We start from the raw sequence: 24,255 nt of genomic DNA on the forward strand, positions 1-24,255 counted from the left end.
GATCTCTGTGCTGGGCAGCACAGTGGCCTAGTGGTTAGCACTTCTGCCTCACAGCACTGGGGTCATGAGTTCAATTCCCGACCATGGCCTTATCTGTGTGGAGTTTGTATGTTCTCCCTATGTTTGCGTGGGTTTCCTCCGGGTGCTCCGGTTTCCTCCCACACTCCAAAAAAACATACTGGTAGGTTAATTGGCTGCTATCAAAATTGACCCTAGTCTCTCCCTCTCTCTGTCTGTCTGTGTGTATGTTAGGGAATTTAGACTGTAAGCTCCAATGGGGCAGGGACTGATGTGAATGAGTTCTCTGTACAGCGCTGCGGAATTAGCGGCGCTATATAAATAAATGATTATGATTATGATGATGGTCTGCCTCAGCTTCAATTGTGTGAACACGTTCTTACTGTACTCGGCCTAAGTTAGACCACCCATACCCTTCCCTTAGAGGTGCGAGGAGAAATCCACGCTGTTCAGTTACTGTAGTACCTGAAAATGTGCGCAGACACCATGTTCGGCGGAATATCGTGGCTAACTGAATTCCCCACTTAACTTGTTAAATTAACACAATTTGAAAAACCCTGGTACAACATTTCTGCAACAGCTTTGCTGTTGTCAAAGCAGGATCTACTTGCAAGTTTATATTAACAAGCTTTTATAGTAAGAAATACAGAAGTAGCATCTCAAATCGGTCAGCAGTTATGGTTTCCTTGGTGTTGAAGGTGTTCTCCACCTAATTTTTAGGTTTTACCTCACAGTTGTTTATCCACTGTTAGTCAGGGCCCTTGACAGCATGATTGGTTAAGTGATTATATTCTCAGCTTCTGATGGAGTTACAGTGTTCCAGTTTCCCTGGTTGCAAGCAGCTTAAGTGATTATAATGTGCTATAATTTAATAGCAGCTATAATAGAAGATAAAATAGTATAGCACACTATAAATCAGCATAGGTGTCAGGAGGCCACTGAGCACCTGGAACATGAGAAACATGTCTAAAGAAATAAACATAACCAGCTTATATCCAGGATTCGTAAAAAAAATTGTTTAGTGCTCATGGTCTGTGATAAAAAACAGCCTAGAAAGGTATCAACATAATAAAAAAAAAAAGGAAAACACAACAAACAAAATTTAGGCGGAGAACCTCTCTAATAATGACTATACTTATATCAGTTGTGATCCCAAAATTACACAATCATGTCATGCAGACTCCCATTGTGCCCATTTAATTTGGAAGCGGGCAGCATGTAAACTAATGGCCGCTCTCCTTGGAGCAAAGGAGACCTACCTGGAATTTAGGAGTCTCCCGGACATTCCGGGAGAGTATGCAAGTATGCCTTTTAAAGAAATTTGAATGTAGCTATTGGTATGGGACAGAAAAAATTAGTAATCAACTACACACAGGGGTGCTAAGGAAGGGCAGGAAGGCGCAGGACAACTTAAAGGCCCAGTAGAGGCAGTGTATAATGGGTCAGATAACTGCGTGGCCCAAATGCTTACTATTGGCACACATGATTATATCCCTGTGGACTGAGAGTGCAGTAGCCTGGAGGAGGAGCACCAACAAGGTAGCGACCACACATACTTGCTATATACACTATAGGTCATTTGCAAAACAGGAAAAAAACTCACTATTTGTACTGTTCTGATTCGATGCACCTGAAGAGGGTGGTTTTGGAGCAAAAAGATGTCGGATGGGACAAACTGAGTAGTTCAGGATATTTCTTGCTGAATGCACATCACGCAGGTGCCGTCTGGGCTGGGGGGCAGGGGGCATATCCCCCCCGGTCCGGTCCAATATTGGGCTACTTTGGGGTGGGTCACTGGGCCACCTGCAATTTTTTTTCCTTTAAAATGTTCCTAATAGGCTGCCAAGTCAAGTCTTGCCCCCCGGGCTAAAATTTACCAGCCCTCCCTTAACATTAAATAACTCATTATGACTTACATCATTCTATAATTGCATGTTTTTCTTACTGAGAGCCATGGATGCAAATGTATCATTGCGATTCTGACAAATCAACAATTTTCTGCATTATTGACTGGGTAATTGACAACAGCAATTTTTATTAATGGCAACACTTGCCTTTTATTGAATTGTTTTGTTTTGCAAGATAATAACATTATGATATTCCTCAACCATCATCTTAATTTCCCTAGATTACCCTATTGCCATCCTCTACACTGCTAACGCAAGACAACGACCTTCTGACCAACATTGCAACACACACAGCCCACTCAGTACTTTTACCTTTGCAGTCTGGCTGGTCTATTGTGCAATATGATGTAGCACATGCCCTTGTGTTTCTAACTCCCATTGTCCCATAGATTGTAAGCTTTCGAGCAGGGTTCTCTTACCTCTCTGTCTGTATGTATTACCCAGTATTGTCTTATTAATGTTTGTTCCCAATTGTTAAGCGCTGCGGAATTTGCTGGCGCTATATAAATAAATGTTGATGAATGATGATGAATAACAAAGGGAAACAAGCAAGTGAACAGGGAAGAAGGGAAGGGAGACAATACCTGGGAAAATAAGTCACATGTTATTATACAACTATGTCTGAAAACAAAGGAGATGCATGGCCAAAACAAGTACTCAATAAAACATCCACAGAGGAGAGTAGGAAAGTTAAGTATACAATTTAGTAAGTGCTCCAATAAAGCCATTTAATTAGGGGAGATGTAGTAGAAGACGTGTATTGGAAACCTATGTTATCCATGTCATAACTTTTTTGAATTTTGACGATTATTACAGAAATAGGCAGAAGGGACAGAGATGTCCAGTACTGTGCAATCACAGCTCTAGCAGCAATATTGATATGTTCTACAACATAGTGATTATGAGGTTGAAGCTGCGGTGGGTAACATTTACAATCTGATTCATTAAGACAAAGATTTCAGACCAAAGAATTTGATTCTGTGGGCAGCTGCAGAAAATATGAAGCAGGCTCACAACTTTGCCACATTTTCTCTAACAAAATTTAGTGACAGGCAGAAATTTATGTAACTTATTAAGTGTCAAATACATTCTCTGGATAAGTTTAGGTAACATTTCCAAATGGCTGATGCATTTGGAGATTTTAAAAACATTTTGAAAAATACGATCCCATTTCTCCTCTGTCAAGGACAGCTGGAGATCAGTTTCCCACTGGAGTTGAGTAGTCAGTTTATGGGCGTCTATAGAGGTTAGGAGTGATTTATACCAGGATGAAATACCACACGTGCGCCTAAGTGGTGACAGACTAATAGAAAAAGGAGGAGGCTTCAGGTTGGGCAAGGAGCAGTCCTGAGATTCAATAAAGTGTAGGATCTGTAAATATTTGTAAAAATCTTGGGTAGGAATATTACACTTTTCGTGTAGTTGGGAAAAAGAGATCACAGCATTACCCTTGTAGGGATGAGGCTTAGTGATACCCTATTGTGCCAAAACGACAGGTGTAAATTTGTAATAAATTTAGAAAATCCAAAAATAAAAAGATGAGATGATATGAGAGTAAAATCTGAGGTTAATTGTAACATTTTATCCCAGGCATTGAGTCTCATATGCTTCTTAATGGAGTGACTGTTAAAAGGTCTATATTTTGTTTTTACCCATATAAAATCATGTTTCTCAAAGTCACCCATGGCTTGGGCGGGTCAGGAGCCAGCCATCCCCTAATCTGCTCTGACAGGCAAACGGATAAAATTCAAGCCTACGTGCAGCTAGATCACCTTTCACCTTGGATCTAGCCGTTTGTTTGTTTTTGCTAACGTATGACGCTTGCCCCTCCATATGAAAGTGAGGGATACAACATAAAATGTAAGTAGGGAATGGACAGAAAAAGGTACATAATTTTGGTAAGAAGCATAATTTTCACTGCCGCTATTATGCCTAACCATAAGACCTCATAATTAGCCCATATTTTGTGAAAGATATGACTTGGGACAAAAGGATAGAGTAATTACAGTTGATATCCGCATATGAAAATACCTAAGTAATAGATAAAGAAAATGGGTTGCAAATTATACTCAGTCTTAACTGAGGGGGTATCTTGGGAGGCTTGCGGGGTTGCAATAGCTAGGACTTTGGATTTTTATTTATTACGTTTATAGTAAGACGCCACGCAATACTCCTGAAGGATGAGGTGTAAAGCTGCCAACGAGGTCTCCGGGTCTGACACAAACCATAACACGTTGCCAGCGAAAAAGGCATAGTTTTGAGTGTTCCAATGATTGCACCTGTGATCTAGTCAGGCTTCCGTATTCTTTCTGCTAAAGGTTCTAAAGCTATCGTGAACATAAGGGGTGACAGGGGACACCCTTTTTTGTGCCATTAGAAATAGCAAAGCACAAAGACAAAACCCCATTACTATATATGAGGGGGCAGAGTACAAGGCATATATGGTATTTAGGAAAATACCAGAAAATCCAAATTTAAGTAGAACAGAGGACAAAGAACTACAATGAAGCCTATCAAAGTCCTTCAAATCAAGTGGCAATAAGTTTTGCAACATTTTTTATAGCAGAATTCAAAAGAGCTATAGGGTGATAATTTTGGCAGAGTGGGATCTTTACCCGGTTTAGGAATTGTGAGGATTTGGGCTTCCAGCATTTCCTTGGGGTAAGAGGAAGTGCTGGTAGTGTGGTTTAACAGTGCTGTACGTGTTGGCGTCAACTCAGATTGGAAAGTAAGAAGAAAAAGGTTACTAAAGCCGTCAGGACCAGGCGCTTTATCCTTTTTTAGAGTTTTAATAGTACCTTTTAACTTCATCTTCTGTCCAAGGGGAGCACAAAGAGGTGGACAAATCCAAAGACAGAGTGGAAAGGTCTAATGGGTCTAAAACGGTGAATAGTATCTGACGAAGTTTGGGGAATGAAGTTATCGGTTTGGAGGTTATAAAATTTTCACATAATAACTAGCAAGCTGGTTTGCTATATCTAAAGGATTGGAATTACGCTTACCCCGATTATCAGTGAAGCTTTTGATATGGTTAAGAGTTGTGATAAATGGAACATTTTCTAATTGGTCAAAAGTTTTAAGTGGCGTACCTCAAGATTCCGTGCTGGAGCCACTCCTTCTTAATATATTTATTAATGACCTTGGTGATGGTTTAGAAAGTAAAGCTTCTATTTTTGCAGATGACACTAAACTCTGTAAGGTACAAAAATCAGACCAAAATGTAGCTTCTCTACAGAGGAACTGAAATAAATTGGAGGATTGGATGGCCAAATAGAATATGAGGTTTAACATAGATAAATGTAAGGTTATGCATTTAGGGATCAAAAATAAGAACACAATCTATAAATTAAATAGAATTAATTTAGGAGAATCTATAATGGAAAAGAATTTGGCAGTGCTCGTAGACAGTAGACTTGTCAAGCAGCTGCAAGGGCAAATAAAGTATTAGCATGCATAAAAAGGGGCATAGATGCAAGGGAAGACAGTGTAATTTTGCCACTGTATAAATCGTTGGTAAGACCTCATCTTGAATATGCAGTACAGTTCTGGGCACCAATCTATCAAAAAGATAATTTGGAACTACAAATGGTTCAGAGAAGGGCAACAAAAATGATAATGGGTATGGAGTCATTAAGTTATCATCATCACCATTTATTTATATAGCGCCACTGATTCCGCAGCGCTGTACAGAAAATTCATTCACATCAGTCCCTGCCCCATTGGAGCTTACAGTCTAAATTATGTAACATACACACAAACAGAAATACAGACTAGGGTCAATTTGGATGGCAGCCAATTAACCTACTAGTATGTTTTTGGAATGTGGGAGGAATTCGGAGCACCCGGAGGAAACCCACGCAAACACGGGGAGAACATACAAACTCCACACAGATAAGGCCATGGTCGGGAATTGAACTCATGATCCCAGCGCTGTGAGGCAGAAGTGCTAACCACTTAGCCACGTGCAGCCCCATTATGAGTTGTGAGTTATGAGGAAAGGTTAGCCAGTTTAGGCATATTTACTTTAGAAAAGAGACGTCTAAGAGGAGATATGATTACTATGTACAAATACATTAAGGGTCAATACAGAGAACTTTCATGAGAACTTTTTACCCCAATGACTATACACAGGACACGCGGTCACCCCCTAAGGTTAGAGGAGAGCAAAAATCACAACCCGCATAGGAAGGGGTTCTTTACAGTAAGGGCAGTCAAGATATGGAATTCATTGCCAGGAAAGGTTGTGATGGCAGATTCAATAAATATGTTTAAAAAAGGGCTAGATTTTTAGAGGAAAAGTGTATCCAGGGATACGACCGTTAATCAAAATGAAGGATAGTAGTGGATATAGGGTAAATATAAGACTGCAATATTGGGTCTGGGGGGGATTTTCACAATTGAAACAGATTGGCTGTTGCTTACTCTGGATCAATTTCAAATATAATTGAGGGATTGCAAGAGATCCAAAATAGGTTGAACTTGATGGAGTGGTGTCTCTTTTCAACCTTAATAACTATGTTGCTAATATTTTTTACTCTGAGCTTTTGTGCCAATAGTCTGTTTGCTCTGTTCCCCAATGTATAGAATTTCTATTGAAGTCATATTATAGCAGTTTGGATATGAACTAGTGATACCGATGGCAATTTTTTCCAAGCTTCAATCAAATCTGCTTTAAGCTTGCAATTTCATGTGTTCTTCTAATGTTGAGCTTTCAAACTTGCAATTTGATCTTCATAAGACTTCTGTATTTCTGAAAATTAATTCTGGCAGCAGCATGAACTGCTGTACGTCTCAACTACTTTCAACACGCATCAAAAGTTGGGTAAATAAGTGTCCTCCAGCTTATTAGTATACATAAAGGTTACAAAACTATCGGTTATGATTTGTAACCAGTGCTCAAAGTGGGGCGGTATGTGCCAGTATAGTATACCGGCTTCTCCCCACTTCATTTAAGCTGCACACATACCCTGCTTCCCTTGCACATGATCAGACCACATGATTGACATCTTTTCTATATTTGAAATGTTTTGTAAGGACCATTTATCGGTTAGAAGGAGATATATGCGAATATAACCTATGGACATGTGAGAAAAAGGTAAAAGACCAAACAGTGGGAAGCGTTAACCCTCCAGTCGTCGTACAAATCATATTCAATGAGTATCCAAAAACAGGCAAAGGATGCATTAAGAATTGCTTGCGAGATGTGTTTAGTAGAGGGGGGGGGGGGGGGGGGTTCAATCTAATTTTGATTCGGGGCAAAGTTAAAGTCCCTCATGATAAATTAGGCTCCCGCTTTATCTTTATGTCTTTCAAGGCCTAGTTTCTGAAGAAAGAGCAGCTGGTTTGAGTTAGGGGCAAACAATGAAACGAACATAACTTTACAAGATACTAGCGTACCCATTAAGATTAAGTACCATCCATTTTTATCTAACTTTTTTGTCACGCTTGAATGGACAGGAGTTACCGATTAGAATAGCCACCACATTCGCTTGAAAAGACCACTTGACATATAACATGTAGAGTATCTATGATTATAAAGCTACAGAGGGCCTTTTGAGAGGAAAAATAGTGGAGGGATAATCTGCATTTGTTGGGTAAGTTCAAGCCCTTAGCACTAAGTGAGAAAAAGCTAACCTTTTTGGAGGTAGACTTTGATGTGGAGGATAAATAAATCACGGGAACAGTTCTCTTTACTTACATACCTATAACAAGGGGGAACAGCCATGCAGGGAAAAGGAGGGAGAGTTAAAACACAGGGGAAAACGGAAATTAGATATTTTGCTATAAATAAAGTGTAGTAAAGTAGTTAGCAAGTGGGGTGGGAGAGGTCACGCTTGGCCCAGTCTGACAACCTATGCAAAAATGTACACATGAAGTCAGGCTTATCACTAACAGTAGTAAATATAAACATTTGTATAGAAAACACATAACTGTAAATTTTAACAACGAAACCTGAATCAAATCCATAAAACTTTCAGAAGAACTTGTTTCAACAAATATATATGTAACAGGACAAGGCTGAAAGTAACTTAAAAAAAAGAGAAGACCATAGTCAGAATAGATAGGAGGAGAACATAAGTAATCAGACTAGGTATTCCAATTGACTAAACTCATACAACACATTCAGGGCGGTTCAGAGAATAAGAAAATTCAGATAAAAACGTCCTAAAAGTCCCAGGAAAATTAAAGGGTTCAGGGCAGAAGGCATTATTCCAACCGGTAAAATTTATAAGTGGAAGCACAACGGAGCAATCAGGTTGATGGCCACTTTTTTCGTAGTCGTATGGGAGCGCTGGAGGGAGAAGCTTCCACAGGAATATTCCAGTCTACCAAAAGGGATTGGGTGGAGTCTGAAGAAGCAACAGAAGTATAGGTACCAATTCTGTGAATAATGTAACCAGTCGGAAAGCCCCATTCTCTTTTGAAAGTTTGCAGCCCTCAGAGCCATTGTGATAGGACAAAGTAGTCTACACTTCGCTAGAGTAACAGGGGAGGCATTAGAAAAGTTGAAGATCTCCCAGAAGGAGCCTGAGAAGAGTGTCTTTTAGAGAGGAGGCTGGAGCCATTTTAGATTTTATGCAGCTTATGAATCCCATCAATGATAAGGTCTTTGGGCGAGACAGAGGGAAGGAGTTTGTTGAAGAGGGAGGTTGCAAAGCCATATAAGTCCACATTAGAGTCACGGATGATGCTTATCTTGAAAGGTCTGTCGGAATCTGTCTTCCAAATCTGTAAGTTTCTCTCTAATGGCAGAGACCTTCTCTTGCAGTGAATCATGAGCAGTGATTAAATTGTTATGCGAAAGACAAGTTCTTCCATTTTAGTTTCAATATAATCTGTGCCAGCACTAGTTCTGCCTCTTCCATTTATATTTTTCTTAACAGTCATCCTAATGTCAGCTTTTAATGAGATTAAATGGAGATGGATTGCGCAAAGCGTAACGGATTCATCTATTTCTGGGAAAGAGGTGGCATCCAAAGCTGGAGGCAAATCCAGTTGTGCCATAGATGAGGTGGAGTTCTCTGAGGCGAATTTGTAACTGGTGTAGAGAGGGGCAAACCGTAGACCAAAAAAGTGAACAGAAGATGCTGGTTTGGTCAATGGTTTCAGTTTTTTTGGACCCATAATAGTGTGAGGCAGATTCCCGGAGAACTGGCCAAAATAATTGGGTGTGGTCTTTGTGTGAGTGTTCCCTAATACTTTCAGCACAGGAGGCGTTATACATAAGTTACAACATGAGGTTTAGAGGTCATCAGAGGCAGGGCCAGAAATAAAATCAAGGAGACATTGTTGAGCATGTAGGAATACTGAAGAGCACCTCTAGCTTACAGCTTAAACAAACAGTCAGTTGACCACATGTAGGGTTAACAAAGTAAAGAGTGGATGTACACAAATGGATAGAGAGTATTGATCTAAACTACACTTTGCAGAAAAGTACAAGAGTCCAAAGTTAAGTAGCTGTATCCAGCATAGTGTAGACAAATATACAAATCTACTATTGCTTAGCAGAGGCAAGTGCATAAAAAAAAGCCGTAATATAAATGTCAGTGATAATAATCACACTGCACAGATTGATGCAGCGTAAGTTCCCTGAAACAATTGCAGCTTGTACTGTTTTGGTATCGTGAAGCAACAAGCAGAATGGGACCAGGCAGTCTATCACAGTCTCTCTGATGCCTGCATCTGTGTGTCAATAAGGCCTAGGGAGGAAGACTGGACCCAGATTCAAGAGCGCTTCAATCAGCATGCAAAGCTAACCATGCAAGGTGAATAGACAATACAGGTGAGTCCGTATTTAAGCCCTCATCAACAGTTGCTGGGATATAGAAGGCAAAGTGCGGCAAAGGAAGTGGCGTACGTGCTGCTGAACCATCAGCCTGAGAGCTGTGTCTGACACAAGAGGAGCCACTGCCCACACTGCAGTAGGAGGGCAGTCAAGCAGATTGGTTGCAAGGGTGGAAGAACCACAGTTTATGCACTAAACTTCACTAGGGGAACGAAGCACAGTTCTAGTGACAGGGTCGGATAAACCGAGGCTGCAGGCTGTCAGAACTCTGTGGTAGTAAAGACCCTGGGTATACATGTTGGAGTCCATGAATTAAAGGAATGGCTGGAGTAGAAACCACAGCCTGCAGGGAAAGGGAAGGAAGGGGAGTATACAAAACCCTGATGTGGCTGGATTTAGGGATTTTGGTGAGAGCTCTAACTCGGTGTGACTGTTCTCGATGGCAGCTAAGCCACAGCCCCCTTTAAATTGCCATTTTAAATCTGGATGCCAATAATGCTTAAAATCGTCAATTTGCTAGAATCGCAATTTGATACATTTACCCAATGGTGTTTTATTATATGTTCTGAGAGCAAAATCAAAATCATTTGTAACAATATGGTTCTATTCGGTCTACAATTTGTTATACATTTTTTTTTATATTAAAATAAAGGAAGGGAAGTACATGACATTTAGGACAATGCGTGTCTCTAAATATCTGAATATAGTTTAGATTTATAAGAATTCTTTTTCTATAGCATCCATTGCAGACTTTTCAGTCAAAAGTCTTGGCTGTAACAAACCTAATTGAAACCTTCATCAAAAATGTATTTTCCAAAGATGCAGCAGATACAAACTTTAACTTGATTTATTTTTTTATCTGTAAAGTATTTGTATCTGTGATTGGACCATTAACATTTGGATATCATCACTGGCATTTTTCACATTCCAAATGACTTTACTTTTATGAAATTTTATTAAAGATATTGAAAATATAGATATCCTTTACACAGGCTAACCATACAATGTAGTATTTTGGCAATCATTGATCATGATTTAGAGACAGTTTATAAACTATGTAGTCATTTATTCCGTCATCACTGCTTGCTTTAGTGGCAATGAGTGCAAAATCAATTTTCTATTTTTTCTACAAACTTTGCAACATGAGTTGTGATCACATAGCAACAGCGCAAAAAAACCCAAGTATGCACTCAAGTTATCTGGCAGATCATTGTAGATCTATACAAAACATAATACTTATTTTAGAACACTGTGCAAGCAGAAGAAATTCTATAAACCACAGCAACCAATCAAATAAGAGCTCTCATTAAACTGACTAAACAAAACTGCCATAAAGCCAAAATCTGATTGGTTGCTATGAATTCCAGCATAACATTGCTCTTGGCACCATGTTGTTAACTAAAGCCTCAATCACTTGAATGGCACGTTGCTCCCCAGATATATGGCAGCATTCAGTTGACCAGTCTCACCCCCTACCCCCCAACTAAAGAACAAAACAAAAAACATGTAAACATGTGGGACAAAAATCTTGTCTGCTTTTCCTTTTCTGTAAGCAAATCCATTTTCATGTCACTTTTTAAACAGAACAGAATAAATCGGCAAACTTAGCAATGTGTGATAAATATCCCACTGTAGCCTTGGCTGACAAAGTAAAACATGCTTCAACAGATTTCTAAATGCAATTTCTCAGTAATCCCCAACACAATAATAATTATTGTAAGGCAACATATAGAGGATTTTTTAGATAAACCAGTGTGAACACAAAAAGCATCTGGAACGTGGGGTGTGTTATTTGGCTGCCGAATAGCAAGAACGTGAACAAAGTACTGAGCTCTGCTTTCCCACCTGTCAGTAACTGTTTCAAAACCTGTCACCGGCCAAGACACAGTTCCAGCTTTCACATTTCAAAGTTGAAAATAAGTTACTTCAATGTATAAGTGCAATACTCTGCAATAGATCAGGGTCTGAAATGCACTAGGGCACTGCCAAAGCACAGAGGGTATTCACATTGGGTACACAGGTGCTGAAGATGAATAATCAGTTGTAATATATACCACAGAATGGCTGTCCACAACATTATATGGTTTCCTTGAATTTAACCATATCCTTTACACCAATAGTAAGGTGCAATGCGGATGTTTGGGAAGCTATGCTACATCATCGAGCATTTCATATGACAAAGTACAGATTTTCTGAAGCAAAGTTATCCATACTGCCTGACACAATGTAATAGGATCACTCCAGGAGTAGGACGTGATTTGCGCTTCCCATGCCACATTTACTTTGCATACATTAGAGACATTCAATTTGAGCTGCAATTCCTGCAGGTAATCTGTTCGTTTCATAGTTTTCTCTTCTGTTGCAAACAATCTGTTATTGCAAATATAGTTTAAAATCAACTTAAAAACGCAAATGCCAACAAAAAACTGTAAATAGTTATTACTGTTCTGAGCACTAATTAAATATACTTTACATGTCCTTTTAACAAAAGCACAATATGGTTTTGTATTTTTTATGGCTGTAAATGAGCACTGATGGGTGTTTAAAGGGTAGGTATAAATACATATAGATGCTTGTGGGCCGTCTACAATAAATGTTTATTTCCATAGATTAAAGAATTAGGTGTCAGTACAACTGACCAGGTGCAATGTTCAAACTTCAACATAAAGTTTATGCAAGACAAGAGGCTGCACTGTAAAAATAGTCACCTGACAGCTATATTTTAGTCTGCTGTATAATATTTGCAAAGTGAGGAAATAAAGCCATTCAGACAGCCTAACCCTAAAAATAAACACACTGATATGTTCCAAACTATTCTTCAAAAAATAATCATAACTGGTCACATTAAAATCATGTTAAACTTTCAATAAATACAGTACATAGCAATACTTCTGAAATGCAATATGCACACTATTATATATACATATATATCTACACACACACACACACACACACACACACATATTTACACACAAAAAATTGGACAAAAGTATTTGGCCACAGCTGTTAATTATTGAATTGAGGCGTTTCAAATCACACCTTTGCCAGAGGTGTATAAAATCAAGCACCTAGCCATGCAGTCTCCATTTGCAAACATTTGTAATACAAAATAGGTTGTTCTGAAGTACTCAGTGAATTCAAGCGTGGTACTGTGATAGGATGCCATCTTCGCAATAAGACGGTTAGTAAAATTTCATCCCTACTGGCTTTTCCAAGGTCAACTTTAAGTGATATTATTAGAAAGTGGAAGCTTTTAGAAACAACAGCAACTCAGCCATGAAGCGGAAGACCATGCAAAATCACAGAGCGGGATCAATGACTGCTAAGGCACATGGTGCGAAAAAAGACACCAACACTCTGCTGATTCCACAGCTGAGTAGTTCCGAACTTTCACTGGCATTAATGTAAGCACAAAAACTGTGTGGCAGGAGCTTAATGGAATGAGTTTCCATGACCGAGCAGCTCCATGCAAGCCTCACATCACCAAGACCAATAGCAAGCGTCTGATGGAGTAGTTTAAAACGCACAGACACTGGACTGTGGAGCAGTGGAAACGTGTTCTGTGGAGTGATGAATCACACTTCTCTGTTTGGCAGTCAGATGGGAGAATCTGGGTTTGGCGAGAAAGAGAGAAAGCTACCTGCCTGACTGCATTATGTCAACTGTGAAGTTTGGTGGAGGAGGGATAATGGAGGGGTTGTTTTTCAGGGTTTGGGCTAGGCCCCTTATATCTAGTGAAGGGCAATCTTAATGCTTCATCATACAAAGTCATTTTGGACAATGCTATGCTTCCAACTTTGTGGCAACAGTTTGGGGAAGGCCCTTTTCTATTCCAACATGACTGTCCCCCAGTGTACAAAGCAAGGACTACAAATATATGGTTTGATGAGTTTGGTGTGGAAGAACTTGACTGGCCCTCACAGAGCCCTGACCTCAACCCCATTCCATTGGGATGAACAGAAATGGAGAATGCGAGCCAGGTCTTCTCGTCTATCATCAGTGCGTGACCTCATAAATGCTCTACAGCAGGGGTAGGCAACCTGCGGCTCTCCAGGTGTTGTGAAACTACAAGTCCCAGCATGCTTTGCCAGTAGATAACCAGCAGGTAGTTGGCAAGGCATGCTGGGATTTGTAGTTTCCCAACACCTGGAGAGCCGCAGGTTGCCTACCCCTGCTCTACAGAATGAATGGGCACAAATTCCCATAGAAACACGCCAACATCTTGTGGAAAGCCTTCCAAGAAGAGTGGAAGCTGTTATCGCTGCAAAAGGGGACAAACTCCATATGAAAGTATATGTATTTGAATAAAATATCATTACAGTCTCTGTTGGTGTAATGTTCAAGCATCCGAATATTTTTGTCCATATAGTGTACATGTAACTAGACATTTTTTTTTGCAAAATGTGCCCCACTCTTTGCTTGTAAAAGATGGATGTGGAGGTTCACACAAATCAGTTGTCTATTCAAATATTGTTTGATTAAACTACTACAGTGCAGGCAATTCACATGGTCAAAGAAACTAATGTAATTAGGTCACATAGTAGCCATTTACTTCCTTTTAGTGTATAAACAACTGAGTACAGTATTAGAAACAAGCATAAAATTACAACATCAATTACACTATTATCTACACTTACACTATTATCTACACTGTCATTTGTCTTACAATCTGCCTATCTGTACGTTCTTACATATTATGCCTTATATGATCAAATGTCCAAAGACCAACTGCTATCATTTTGTGTCACCATATAAACATATACATACAAAACGAAACGAGTATTCAACATATTTTGATAAATTGGAAATGTTTTTTACGTTTCCAATAGATACCAATAGGTATGAAACAAGACCTGTGTGTACCTAATGATTATGAATTTGCATAACTGGATGCACAAGGTTGAATTACTAGCAAACTAAAATAGACGCCCATCTAGAATCCATTAACTTTTGACAATAAGAAGTGGAATAGCACACAAAGCTGTCCCTTCTCCAGTCATTCAAAAAACTGAGTGGACTCCCAGAAAAGAGGTCCAATTTAGCACAGCAGAGCCCCGGTTATCATGAACCTCCTCCTGGCGCCTCCATGCGACATTTGCTCATTGGGGTTATAGTTATTTCAGAACTATAAGAACCTTGATGCTTTTGACATTACAGTTAATTGGAGAGGAGTTCATTGCGCTGGATCACCCCAGAACTTCCAAACAGCACGTCCCATTGTGTAACAGGGAAGATGTTCAGACTGGTTTGTTTCCCTTTCTTGATCATGGTCTCTGAGTAATGTGACTGGCAATGAGGATCTTGGACAACATGTTTGCTAATGTGGTCTCTGGGCAGTGGAACCTTGCATGCAATAATAACACAATCACATGTGTTCATAAAGTCATAGGCTGTAGAAGATCGACAAGATGTCTCAATAGGTATTCAAGCTGAAGTAGAAGAGCATTCAAGTTTCACAATAGCTATGATAGCTGCCAAGAAAGGTAAGTTTGCATGCTGAGTGGAAAGACAGCGCTTTCCCATGGGGTCTTGGTGAGAATGGGTTATGGAATCTGTCATACAATAACCAGGCAGAACCGCCATGTATTGTATGACCGCATCATCTAAAGCATTGTGGAGAAATCATAGGAACAAAATTAGTATTTATAGACAGGCTCAAATAGCATTAAATCATAATCTTGTATCCAACTTCCATCAACTTCACATTATTCTTTTTTCACAGTGGCGAGCATTGCGTTAAGGTCCTGCCCCCAATGGTTCACATATGTTTGCGTACCACTATTAGAGGTAAACCAATTATAAAGCATGTATATATTCCCTTTGCCCAGAGGAGTTTTAATGCATTACCGGTGTACATGTTGTGGTAATTTGGCAATTACCACAACATGTAATTTGGCAATGTCTAAAGTAATGAAACTTAAATTGAATTTAAATAATCTGCTATTTTGTAAAGGCCATTATAATTCCACCATCAAAAGGCCAACATGGCACAGCCAGCACCAAAGGCCTGATTGGGAAAGAAGAGATCTGTAGCATGAAGTAAGCAAACAGTATACTTCGCTTGTAGTCTATTATTATTACCATTTATTTATATAGCGCCACTAATTCCGCAGCGCTGTACAGAGAACTCACTCACATCAGTCCCTGCCCCATTGGGGCTTACAGTCTAAATTCCCTAACACACACACACAGACAGACAGACACACAGACTATGGTCAATTTGATAGCAGCCAATTAATCTACCAGTATGTTTTTGGAGTGTGGGAGGAAACCCACGCAAACATGGGGAGAACATACAAACTCCTCACAGATAAGGCCATGATCAGGAATTGAACTCATGACCCCAGTGATGTAAGGCAGAAGTGCTAACTACTTAGCCACCGTGCTTGTAGTGTATCCCATAGAAATACAAAATACATTTTTATATTCAACAAACTTGTCATTTTGATATAACATTCCTTTCATACTTTATTTACAAAATACTAACACTGATGGGAAGAGTCATTAATTTTTACTAGGGGTCATCACACACTAAAATAATGTGAATTTGCAGTGCAATAACCCAGAGCGCAGTAGCATCATCTGAAATTCTTGTGTGTGGCACCTGACTGCAATAATCCCTATGAAAGTTAGAAAGGGTAGAATAGAAGACAGTGACTGCAAAATATCCAGAGCCCAAACTGAACATATCAATAAAAGGTTATAAAATCCAGACTGCTGAATGCCTGCAGTTTGAGTTATAAAAGCAGTTCTGATTGATTCCAGCATTCATTAAAGACCCAAGAAATTACCAAAGTAGGCATGCAAAAAACAATTTCATATTTCCCCCACCTTCTCCCTGCAGAAGAGACATCTGTAACAATCATGCCACACTCATTAAAGACTGATTTTCATACCACTGTTTATGCTTATGTATATAAAACTTTAGAGCGAAACGGCACAAAAAACTACAATGACTTCTACAAACTTTGCAAGGCAGGGTGGGTGAAAATTGGTTTACACTGATGATTCCTGTATCTAGCACTAATCTTCCGCAGATATGGATTTTAACAAGTTGCTATGGTTCAAAAGATAATCTTCTCTTTGCATGAAGTCGTAATGATGGGCAGAATTTACTTAAATAGTACATCATATTTTATGTCTTACGGTATACAGTGTGGGTGATGTGGATATGCGCCACAATAAACATACAATTAAATTTGTTTTTTAATTAAGTACTTAATATCCTGAGACATTAATCTTAAGTAATAATCCAATATTGAGATACATTCAACTTGCTCAATGTTTATTGAGCAGCTGCAAATAATCACATGCATTATTGGGGTTTGTTATAAGTATATTTATGACAACAGACAGTGTGTTTGTGGTAAGAAGCTGTAGCTGTTTATTGCAAACAATTGATAGCATATGTTTTGATGTATTTAATACATTTGGGGTGAGGAGCTTGCTGTGTGAACTAACAATTTATCTACAGGTGGTTCAGAGAGGATATTAGAGAATTGTGGGTGATGATGAACAAACAAAATAATATGTGGAGTAAGAGCTTATGAATTTCAAATATATACAATAGACTTACAGGGATCTGTCACATTGTTTAGTTGAGTGCATACCCCCACAACAAATTAAGTCCATAAAATATAATGGATGTGATTTACTAATATAGGTGAAAAAATATACACTGTACGATAAACCCTATTGACTGAACAATAAATTAATTATGCAAACTTTTTAAAATGTAGTTTAAATATGAAAAGACTAGACCAGGAGTACATAACAGCTAAGATTCCGCCCAACAGAAGCATGTTCTGCTCTCACCAGTTTACTAATCAGGGACGACATAAGAAATACACTGCATACTAATTGATGCTGCCTCTTGGGTATTCAATTTCATGCCGTTTTGCTGCGCAAGCAATAATAACGGTACATAATTCACCAATTGGCCAGTTTGTTGATTAACATGAATGGTCAGTTAGTAAGAGCAGAGGACTCCAGAGGATAGCATGCTGATTACATAGGTCAGGTACTGTAGCTGTGGTCACCATAATCAGTAATGAAAATAAATAGGCTTTGAGGAGATTATTGTCCCACCATAAATGAGTGTTTCTTACATATATGTATGCTTCATTGTATGCCCTGTAGCAGCTGTCCTGTGCATGTCATAAAGCAATTTAACAAGGAGTGTAAATAAATGTTTTTATTGTCATGATTAATAATCTACTTTAATAAATGTTTTATTTCTTTTGTGCATGAATCCTCATAACCAGGAACATATATGTTGTACATGTGTATTTAAATGAATACATATAATTCATACTTAGATATCTATTACCAAAGCAACATGCACAGTGCATTTACCCATAGAAATAAGATAACTGCTCTCTTTAGGCCACTTGGTACAAAAGCGAGCTTAGCAACATTTTTTGATATAGGTTAGTACACTGTGCAGGTATGTCAATAACCCCCAATGTCAGCTACTTTACTACAAGAGAAAAAAAAATGTATATCTCTATTTGCACAACAATCTAAAATAAAAACAAGCAGCCTCAAGTGAGGTTGGAAGTTAAGTCAGAAAAAAATATTTCCCCCTACATCAAGTAATAATTTTATCATAGGCTTCATATGAAAGTGATAAAGCTAAACAACATATTTTTGCATTACTCTCTGCGTAAAGCAAAAAAAGAAAGTGATATGTTTAGGGAGTAGGATGACAAAATGAGGCACCAAAACAAACCCTTAGGGTATAAAAGGTTTTTTTCCTAGGCATTATGTGGGGGTATAGGGTGAAGCTGAAACACCCACCTTTCTCTGTGGAATGCGTTGTGTGAAAAAGCGTTAATGGCCTCTCACTGCAGGAAGGTGGCTTAGAGTCAGTGCTCCTTTTACGAGACAAATGCAGCTGGGAGTTTGTCTGTGGCATCTCCGGTACGGTGGAAAACATCTATAAATAAAAATGAGATTCAAAAGGTCAGCTGTTTATAAAACATATAAAGGAAATGGCAAAAAAACTTTGTCAAGGCACATTGCTTACAAAGTAAATCCCCTTTAACCCTGTCACTGCTTACACGTCGGCAAACAAAATCCAAGGGAAAGAGAGAGAAGTGACTAACTTTAAATTCAAGTAACTATGAACATTCCAGCGTGGTCATTTTGCATCTTGTGACAAGGTAAGGTAGAACAGCAATTAGCATAGTTATCTTGCAGCAATGGGGCCTTGGTGCTGATTATGAGCAAAGCAATATTTGTTAGGGTTGCTTGGGTTTCCTCCAGGTGCTCCGATTTCCTCCCACACTCCTAAGACATACGGACAGGTAATTAGCTTCCTATGAAATTGGCCTTGTATGTATGAGTGTGTGGCAGGACAATTAAATTGTAAACATGTACCAAAAGGAATACATATTTTCACTCCACATCTCTGCATTATGTCAGTATATAAATACAAGGTCACCAATAATAAGATGGATGGCCATGTGAATTTGAAGCATTCCATTTTATTTTATTGAATTACTATTAAATAAATTATAAACTATTGTTTCATTTCAAGAGTACATTGGCTTATTAGGATTTCTGACATGTTAAATGCCTTTCAATTAAAATATATTTTCTCACCATCTGTTTCAAGAAGTTAAAAATGGGTAAATGTGAATGAATCTCATTTTAGAATATACGTTGAGTAATTCAATTTCAGAAAAATAATGTTTGTCTCAGGGGTCTTAAAAAGTGCTTCCAAAAAATCCTGAAAAAACAGGCTAATTGATGGATACCAAGAAAAGAGGTAAACATATTCACATATCTTCTATACATAAAGCTAGTCCACAATACACAATGCTGTCATTACATAGGCATCTGCTTTATAAAGGGAGTCTGTGTTTAAGAGCAAGCATCAAACAAAGCAGCTCAGGCAGGTAGGAAGTGTTCATATGTTTACACTTAAAATAATAATAATAAAAGAGGACAAAAGGGAAGTACATGTAATGTTACCACTGAGCAGACATAATGATCCCATTTTGAATCCCCCTGGTCACCTTCTACATAACTGCCTGTCTGAACAGGTAACTGCTGTCTGTAAACTTTTGCATTGCATTGTCAGTACAGTCATGGCCAAAAGGTTTGAGAATGACACAAATATTGGTTTTCACAAAGTTTGCTGCTTCAGTGTTTTTTGACCTTTTTGTAAGATGTTGCTATGGTATACTGAAGTAGAATTACATGCATTTAATAATTGTCAAAGGCTTTTATTGCAATTATATTAAGATTATGCAAAGAGTCAATATTTGCATTGTTGTCCCTTCTTTTTGAAGACCTCTGCAATTCGCACTGGCATGCTGTCATTCAACTTCTGGGCCACATACTGACTGGTGGCCACCCATTCTTGCCTAATCAATGCTGGGAGTTTGTCAGAAATTGTGGGTGTTTGTTTGTCCTCCCGTGTCTTGAGGATTGACCACAAGTTCTCAATGGGATTAAGGTCTGGGGAGTTCCCTGGCCATTGACCTAAAATGTTGATGTTTTGATCCCCGAGCCACTTAGTTATCACTTTTGCCTTATGGCAAGGTGCTCCATCATGCTGGAAAAGGCATTGTTCGTCACCAAACTGTTCTTGGATGGTTGGGAGAAGTTGCTCTTGGAGGATGTTTTGGTACCATTCTTTACTCATGGCTGTGTTCTTAGACAAAATTGTGAGTTTTAAGGAGAGTTTTACTTCCATATTCAAAACTGCGATACCCGAGAATGATTACGTTTGCCTAAGGGCTACAGCCAAGGGTTCCAGTACCATAGCGAATAAAAGTCAGAAACTTCTTTCTAAATAGAGACCATTGTGGCTGCATTTTTATATTACATTTTTGTGTTGGTTTTATTTTTTACTTTAAGGCAAAATCATGTAGTGTAACAATGTAAACCAGCAATATAAAGGCATGAAATGTTCTTATATGGCTAAAGAAACCTGAATAATCATGTGTAAAAAAACACAACATTGGATTAATGCTACAAAATTATAATGCTATAATAAGAACTAAATCCCTCCGCACTAGTAATCAATAACATTTCTAATAAGTTCCAATGCTAATTAGTATTAAGGGTGGTATATTAAATATATAATCGGGTGCTCCCTCAGTAGTTAATGTACATTAGAGAAGGAATAGAACTATTATTTTAGTGGGGCATTCCAGGGACATTAATTTTTGGAGGCTCAATAGTCATTATCAATGGGTCCTGATTATCAGAAAGATGTCCTCCATGGACAAAGGTGTAGTGTAAATAAGATGTTACTTTAATTGTATAACCATAAAATCTCAAGTTTAAAAACCAAAATATAACTAATTAAAAATAAGTGGGTCATTAGTGGGAATATATTAACAGAATATACACACAGAATATTCTAATGCTGCAAACTTAGAAGCTAAGTTAAGAAAGCAAACACATTGCACAAATTACATACATTAAGGTCAGCAGTCGGCTGCAGGGAATGCAACCTTTACGTGGCCTGAGTGTGAAGGGGTGCTAGCAATGCCAGGTTATCCTGCCAAGGTTTCCATTCCTATTAAGACCACACGCAGGGTCAGCGCATGATATGGGGACCGAGAATGCAGGGTTCCACCCCCCGGATTAATGTTCATTTACTAAAGTGCAAAAAATTGCCTCTGCAGCACATTTACAGTTTGCTGATGTTCATGAATTGAATCCTCTCTTTGCCATAGTTTAATTATTTTTGTAAAGAAAAATAAAATATCTGTGCTTCGTCTCTCACTAATTTAATATCACTTATCTCATTTTAGTTTAAAAGCAAGCGCACATGTATGTATTCTGAATTTAAAAAAAAGGATCTATATTTTTCCTGTAATGTCTGAACGCACCAGGTTATTTTTTTATACTTTTATTTAATAATTCAAACTGATCTAATCTATGGAAACAGATTTTGTTGTCACATTAAAGAGTATATTTTATAGCAATTTCTGTGCTGTACCATAGTGAACATGTCACAGCTAAATCCCTTTCACTTCCAAAGTTTGATATCAGTCTATCTAATTTGTAGTAATTAGTGAGCCAAAGTAAAATGTTCCAAAGACTACCTTATCTGTAACATTTAAAGAAAGATGTTTAGGGCATCAGACATCCTAAATAATCAAGGGGAGAAAGACTATGTTGTTTCGGTTATAAGGCACCATAAAGGTATATAAAACAGAGGGAATTATGGAAGAACATTATAGAATATGGAGTAAGAAGGGATAAACAGTAAAGAGTGAATGAAAGACATGAAATATTAGGAAAATTTGAAAAGATCACGTGAGGGTAATATTTTTCATATCATGCATACAATAGAATTGAAATGCATTTGATAAAATTAGATTATGGAGCTTTGCAATTTATTATACGAGTCAAATATAGCGCTACTTTGCCAGTGATGATCACATTGTTTTTCCGTTTTTCCATCTCCAGTAGGTTTACAACTAAACTCTTTAATTACGGCACACTTAAATCATACAGTTCCTCTGGCTGACTGGAGTAAACATGTATCTTACCTGGTTTTAATTTATACACCAAACCTGTATAATTGACTTTTACCAGTCACTATTGTGAGAAGTTATCAACCCAAAAGAAAATTGCAGCTAAAAAACCACTAAACATTTTCTTCAATTGTTTAATGATGTACACTATATAGACAATAGTGTTTGGCTACACCTGTTAATTATTGAATTGAGGTGTTTCAATCAGACCCGTTGCCAGAGGTGTATAAAATCAAGCACCTAGCCATGCAGTTTCCATTTGCAAACATTTGTGATACAAAATTGGTCGTTCTAAAGAGCTCAGTCACTTCAAGCGTGGTACTGTGATAGGATGCCACCTTTGCAATAAGACGGTTCCTTAAATTTCATCCCAGCTGGATATTGCATGGTTAATTGTAAATCACTAGAAAGTGAAAGTATTTAGGAAAAGCAGTAACTCAGCCACGAAGTGGAAGACCACGTAAAATCACAGAGCGGGATCACTGACTGCTAAGGCGCATGGTACGTAAAAGTCGCCAACGCTCTGATTCCATAGCTGAACAGTTCCGAAATTTCACTGACATTAATGTAAGCACAAAAACTGTGCGGTAGGAGCTTAATGGAATGGGTTTCTTTGGTCGAGCAGCTACATGCAAGCCTCACATCAACAAAAACAATGCCAAGCATTGGATGGAGTGGTTTAAAACACACAGACACTGGACTGTGGAGCAGTGGAAACATGTTCTGTGGAGTGATGAATCACACTTCTCTGTTTGGCAGTCAGATGGGCGAGTCTGGGTTTGGCGGATGTCGGGAGAACATTTCATGCCTGACTGCATTATGCCAACTGGGAAGTTTGGTGGAGGAGGGATAATGGTATGGGTCTATTTTTCAGGGTTTGGGCTAGGCCCCTTATCTCCAGTGAAGGGCGATCTTAATGTTTCAGCATACAAAGTCATTTTGGACAATGCTATGCATCCAACTTTGTGGCAACAGTTTGGGGAAGGCCCTTTTCTATTCCAACATGACTGTGCCCAAGTGCACAAAGCAACGACTACAAAGACATGGTTTGACGAGTTCGTTGTGGAAGAACTTGACTGGCCTGCACAGAGCTCTGACCTCAATCCCATCGAACACCTTTGGGATGAACTGGAACGGAGATTGGGAGCCAGGTCTTCTCGTCCAACATCAGTGCCTAACCTCATAAATACTCTACAGAATCAATGGGCACAAATTCCCATAGAAACACTCAAACATCTCGTGGAAAGCCTTCCAAGTGAAGTGTGAAAGCTATTATCACTGCAAAAGGGGGACCAACTCCATATTAAAGTATATGTTTTTGAATACAATATCATTACAATCCCTGTATCACGCGCCGGGCGATCGGGCCATATACCCAATCCCCGGCTTACTTACCTGCTCCTGCCGTCTGCTTGGTCCGGGCTGGGCGCCGCCATCTTTCCGGAGACCCGATCTGTCAATTTCTCTCTCCCTCTCCCTATTGGTTGGAGTTTTGGCTCCAAAGTTTAAAAGTCACCTCAGTCACCTCCTCCCTGTTCTCGCCTGATCGTCATATACCTTCCATGGGTTCCTGGCTCCAGTTCTATTCCTCGTCCAAAGAGTTGACTATCTACTCGCTGGATTGCTGCTCCTCAATTCCAGTGAACCTGCTGACTGCTGAATTGTATTCCTGCCGCCATCCTAGTAAACAGTCGTCCGCAGAGCTGACACTATACACCGCTTCTCCTCTGTTTCTGCATAACCTGCTGGCTATACCCTGCAACTTATCACTACTATTCGTGAGTAACCTACTTACTCTTGTGGCTTGTCTCCCTATTATCTCGACTGGTCGCTTCCAGTAGGGGCCGCGACCTGCAAGGAGGTGCAGCTAAGTCTAAAGCGCCTTGCAGCTGGTCCCTGGTGAATACCTCCTGCTTGTTGGACTCCGCGCCTTACTGGGAGTTGTATTAGTTTCAGGCTGGTTCCCGTTCCTTACCATTCCTGCTGTAGAATTGTGATGCTGACCTGTGACACCCTGTTGGTGTAATGATCAAGCATCTAA

General features: G+C 39.0%; 1 protein-coding gene across 6 annotated transcripts in view; it reads right to left on the reverse strand.

Moving 5' to 3' along the window:
* Positions 1-24,255, reverse strand: part of ARHGAP26 (Rho GTPase activating protein 26) — a 453,586-nt gene that overhangs the window by 119,440 nt on the left and 309,891 nt on the right. For all 6 annotated transcript variants that reach the window (XM_075209689.1, XM_075209691.1, XM_075209688.1 and 3 more), the window contains exon 19: positions 18,511-18,649. In XM_075209689.1, the coding sequence (XP_075065790.1) occupies positions 18,511-18,649 (139 nt within the window). The remainder of the gene's footprint in view (positions 1-18,510; positions 18,650-24,255) is intronic.

Source organism: Mixophyes fleayi, chromosome 4 (genome assembly GCF_038048845.1).
Source record: "Mixophyes fleayi isolate aMixFle1 chromosome 4, aMixFle1.hap1, whole genome shotgun sequence".
In the NCBI taxonomy this organism is placed as follows: Eukaryota; Metazoa; Chordata; class Amphibia; order Anura; family Limnodynastidae; genus Mixophyes; species Mixophyes fleayi.